Here is a 4,635-nt window from a genome sequence, read left to right as displayed (position 1 = left end):
CATATCTATTGGTTAGGTCAAACGAGAATATGCAACCTGTACCTCATTCCGTTAAGTGTATGTTAAATTACAGTTAGAATAAGACAGCAAAAATTCAACAATTGTTCTCGTCATATGCAGGTAAGCAATAACTATATCGATAGATTATAAGCTAAAAATTTCGAAAGTTACTTTCTATTTCTGGAATTCCAGACAACTTTTTAAAAAATTCAAATCTAAAAACTTTACAACTTTACAACATTTAAAATTTTCGATTGTGAAAACTATTTTTTAATTATCTTTAGTATATATAACTATATTCCAGCAACTAAAATGAATAGTCACATAATACTAAAAGCTACATTTGGACTATTCGTTGCATTTCAATTCATCAAACAAAGCAATAATAACCATGTATGTGGAAACTTTGCAGGAAAAACAATAAAAGTGTTAAACAAAACTTTATACGCTTTTTATGGGATTCCTTATGCAATGCCTCCAGTAAATGAATTAAGATTTCGACAACCTCAACCTTTAACCATTAAATCAAATATCATATATAATGCAACACGAAGATCTCCTTCATGCATGCAAAACCCGCTTTTCCCGTTGTTAGAATGGATCGATCGCAATCCTAAAGATTTAAGCGAAGATTGCCTCTATCTCAATATTTGGGTACCTAGCGCAAAGCAAGATAGAAATGCATTTGCTACCATGGTTTGGATATATGGAGGATCATTTAACACGGAATCTGCCAATATGAATCTGTATGACGGCGCTCCAATAGCGGCAGTGGGAAACGTCATCGTAGTTACATTCAATTATCGTGTTGCTGCGTTAGGTTTCGCAAATTTCAATAACGAGGACGCACGAGGAAATATGGGCATGTTAGATCAAGTAATGGCCCTTAAATGGGTGCATCAAAATATCGAAAGTTTTGGAGGTGACAAGAATTTGATAACTGTTTTCGGCCAGAGTGCTGGAGCGATCTCCATCGCTCATCACATGATCTCTCCTCTTACTAAAGGCTTATTCAAAAGAGCGATTTTGCAAAGTGGGAGCAATTATCAAGAATATTTTGCTGTGAATACTACATTCAACAGAGAAAATACGGCTATACTATCACAGGAAGTAGGCTGTAACGTATCTGATATATTAACGTGTATGAGAGAAAAGAGTGCATACGAAATTGTTGCAGCTGAAAAGCGATTGATTAAACGACAACAAACATTATTATATTATCATCCACAAGTGGGTCCTCCATTTCTATCTGACGATCCATTTTACGATATTGACGCCGGTAAATTTCATGATGTCGAGATATTAATGGGCAGTGTAAAGGATGAAGGCACTCCCTTCGTTATTGCACTGAATCCATACTTAGCAATAGAAAACCATCCAATTTTATCAAAAGCGGAGGCGAAAGATATTATGAGTAGAGCTTACAAAGTAACCGGTCAATATCTTGATCGTATTGCAAAGGAATATTTAGGAAATGTTGCAGAAAATGACTATTCAGAAATTCTAAAACAAACAATCAAAGCTATAGGTGACTCAGCATTTTCATGCCCCATATCACATTTAGCCGAAAGACTTTCTCAGTACGATCACACAGTCTACGTTTATAAGTTCAATCATACTCGTATAAAATCTTTGTTTAAAAAATGGATGGGAGTTTTACACAACGAAGATTTGCATTTCGTATTCGGAAGATCTTTATTAAAACAGAAAGATTACACCGAAAATGAAGTATTGTTTAGCAAGAGAATCATACAGCTTTGGACGTCGTTCGCTAAAACAGGGTAAGCTTTAGTTTTAAAAAGTGTGTTTCTAAGATAAAAATATGCATAAAGCATTTCATTTAAATAAATAAATTATTGTATTTAGAATTATATTAAATTGTATATTTATTAAATTAAATAATTTATTTATTATGTTGTATACACAACATAATAATAACAATTAACAATTAACCCAACAAATTTATAACAGATTACTGTTTTATTTAATGCTGTATTACTTTTCGTTAATTTTTTTTAACCCGTTTATAAGTAAAAGTTTTATTGAGGTCATTCTTTCTTCTACCAATATTTAAAATATTTCATATTTGTGTTTCGAATCATACTATATTTCAAATACGTATTAATTATTATATAAGCAGCATTATATAGCGCTTTAGATAACTAATATTAGTTATCTAAACACCACAAAGGTAGTTACATGAAATAAAATATTTTTATGATACTAAATTACATTAATTAATCAGTTATAGATGGTGTTTCAGAATCATATACATTATCATAAAGTTTTATTTAAAAAGTCGTTGCCATTTATCGGAATTTTGCTTGAGGTAAATGAGAAAGTAACTCAAAATGTTTTTAGGCGCTTAATGGTTTCTTCATGGAGAACTTTTACGATTTTCAGTAGTGATACGTCATACAGAAACGGAAATAGCTACAACCGACTCTACTGTTTCAACAAGCGGTGCACCACATCACTAGGAGATTTCTGTACATAATATGCTTGATACATTTTTTCCTGGACGACAAATAATCCCTAATGACCGACAACCTGGTCACTTGGATCGACCCATTGGATTTTTTAAATAGAGTAAAGTGAAGACATTTAGTACCAAAAATGTCTTCGTAATGATAGCGGTTTGAAAGATATGATAACCTTTCAAATACTAAATGTTACACCCAAGTGTTAAACAACACCTGGAATCAAATAAGTTTTTTTGCAACTAAAGGATTACATATTGAGGTTCACTGAACACAGCCACTTCAGCATTTGTACTCATTTTTAGCAATAAAAACTTAGGAGTTTATCTTTTCTAATGCAAACATTATTTCGATAAATCTCTTCGTTTTCTAAATGAAATTTTGTTAATATTGTATATTTTTACCGGATATTTTGTATTATAAAATAAGGTTTAATAGGTGTCCAAAAACAAAAGTAACTATGATATTTTTAACAATTAAATTATTTTATTTCCCAGGAAACCTACGTATGAAGGAATGGAGTTTGAATGGCAACCGTTCGATAAGAAGAAACGTAACTCGCTTTCTCTCACTCTCGGAAACATTCGTCTTGTGAAAGCAGAAGCGGATAAAAAATGTGAATTTTTGAAAGAATTTTTCAGAAAATATACAAATAAAATGTACATGCAAGGGTTTTAAATTTTCATTGATTTATTTATTGGCTATAAAAGCAGATAAAAGAATATTTCAGTGAAATAACAAAATTTAGAAACACAAAAAAATACAACTTGTAAAGTAAATAGCATGTTTCTTCTTTACGTAAATGTCCATATTTTGTTATGAATTTTAAGAAAAGAGACAAGACATTCCGCTATGATATAATTTTGTTAATGTTTTTTATATTGGAATTTTTAACCAATTTCATTTTTGTTTTTTCGAGGTCAAATTAATCAGTTATTCAATTGTAAAATTTATGTGAATAAATTTTAAATATTTTTGATCATTAAATAAATTCATCATTATTTGAAACTATTTCTATTGTTATCCTCGTAATGTAATCCCTTATATTATTCAGATATTATTTAAGTAAATGTAGTTACTGAAATTCTGAAGTCGATTACTACAAGTGAATTTTAGAAATTTTATTTTATTATTATTTTTTTATTTTATTTATTTTTTTAATGCATGGTTTTAACGACTTAAATTTTTACTTCTGAAAACGTGTACCAGATTGATTTATAAATTACCAAGCATCTTTATTTTCGTATAGGTTAGAAAGTTGTACAGTGAAAAGCTATCAAGAAATTATATATTATTATATTATATAATTAATATATAAATAGATTATTTTTGTGTTTTTTAAAGTAGCAGTGGGAAATAAATTGGATTTTTAATATTTTTAGGAAGTAATTACGTAATCAGTTCATTTGTACTTCAAAACTCTTAATTTAAGTTTTTAATTTTTTTTTTTTACAGAGGTTTGCTTTATGAATTTTTAAAGACACGAGTCTTTATGCTAGTCAATTTCTAATTCCAGCCAAAATCATAAGCTTCAGATAGGATTTGTATTTTCATTCATTTATGCATTACCTTTTAGATAATCGCTTGGTCTTCCGCGTTTACACTGAATTACTGTTGGTTTACTTTTTTTTCCTCTGTTTCCTTTCTGTTTTTTTTCTCATTTTTAATTTTATTCGTTTCTCCACCTTTTTTAAAGCGTAAATACATTCACTTATTAAACACACTTTTCACTTATTTCCTCCAATAATAATAATGTAGTTTGTTGTATTTTATGAAACCGTGTCCTTTTCCGTATTTCTGAAGTATTAAACACTAGTTTTATAGTGTATTTCGAAGACACCTGGCAAGTTTTTCATCAGTTATCTTTATTTAGTTGAGTTGATTCGGTACATCTTCTTTGTACGCGTTTCGGGCTATGCCCCTCTTCGGTCAACTGTAATATAATGCATATTGTTTATTTATTCCAGTATGAAGAAAGCACATAAAAATTAATGAGTACACAAACCATATATAGACATACTGTACCTTTAGGTTACAAGTTGTATAAATTAAAATCTTGTAAAATCTGATTTTTAACTAATTATTTTAAATCTTTTTGTAGATAGACAGTTGTACGTTGTAATTTTTAAAAAAAAAGCCAGTTCTGGTAAAATTA

At 29.4% G+C, this 4,635-nt stretch overlaps 1 protein-coding gene across 1 annotated transcript; it reads left to right on the top strand.

Annotated features, from left to right (window-relative positions):
* Positions 1-389: 389 nt before the first annotated feature.
* Positions 390-3,158, top strand: LOC136972196 (cholinesterase-like). Its single transcript, XM_067266751.1, has 2 exons — positions 390-1,781; positions 2,978-3,158. The coding sequence occupies exons 1-2, from the start codon at positions 472-474 to the stop codon at positions 3,156-3,158; spliced, it is 1,491 nt and encodes a 496-aa protein (XP_067122852.1). The 5' UTR covers positions 390-471.
* Positions 3,159-4,635: the final 1,477 nt, after the last annotated feature.

This window comes from Centruroides vittatus, unplaced genomic scaffold (genome assembly GCF_030686945.1).
Source record: "Centruroides vittatus isolate TY-2023 unplaced genomic scaffold, ASM3068694v2 contig_2828, whole genome shotgun sequence".
NCBI lineage: Eukaryota > Metazoa > Arthropoda > Arachnida > Scorpiones > Buthidae > Centruroides > Centruroides vittatus.
Note: the sequence above shows the minus strand (reverse complement) of the source record. Positions and strands in the feature narration are given on the sequence as shown.

What these genes read in the sequence shown, in the direction of transcription:
- LOC136972196 (XM_067266751.1), top strand. Translation starts at nt 472, where the DNA reads ATGCCTCCAGTAAATGAATTAAGATTTCGACAACCTCAACCTTTAACC. An exon ending in ACGTCGTTCGCTAAAACAGG is followed by an intron (nt 1,782 to 2,977) that starts GTAAGCTTTAGT and finishes TTTATTTCCCAG; the next exon opens with GAAACCTACGTATGAAGGAA.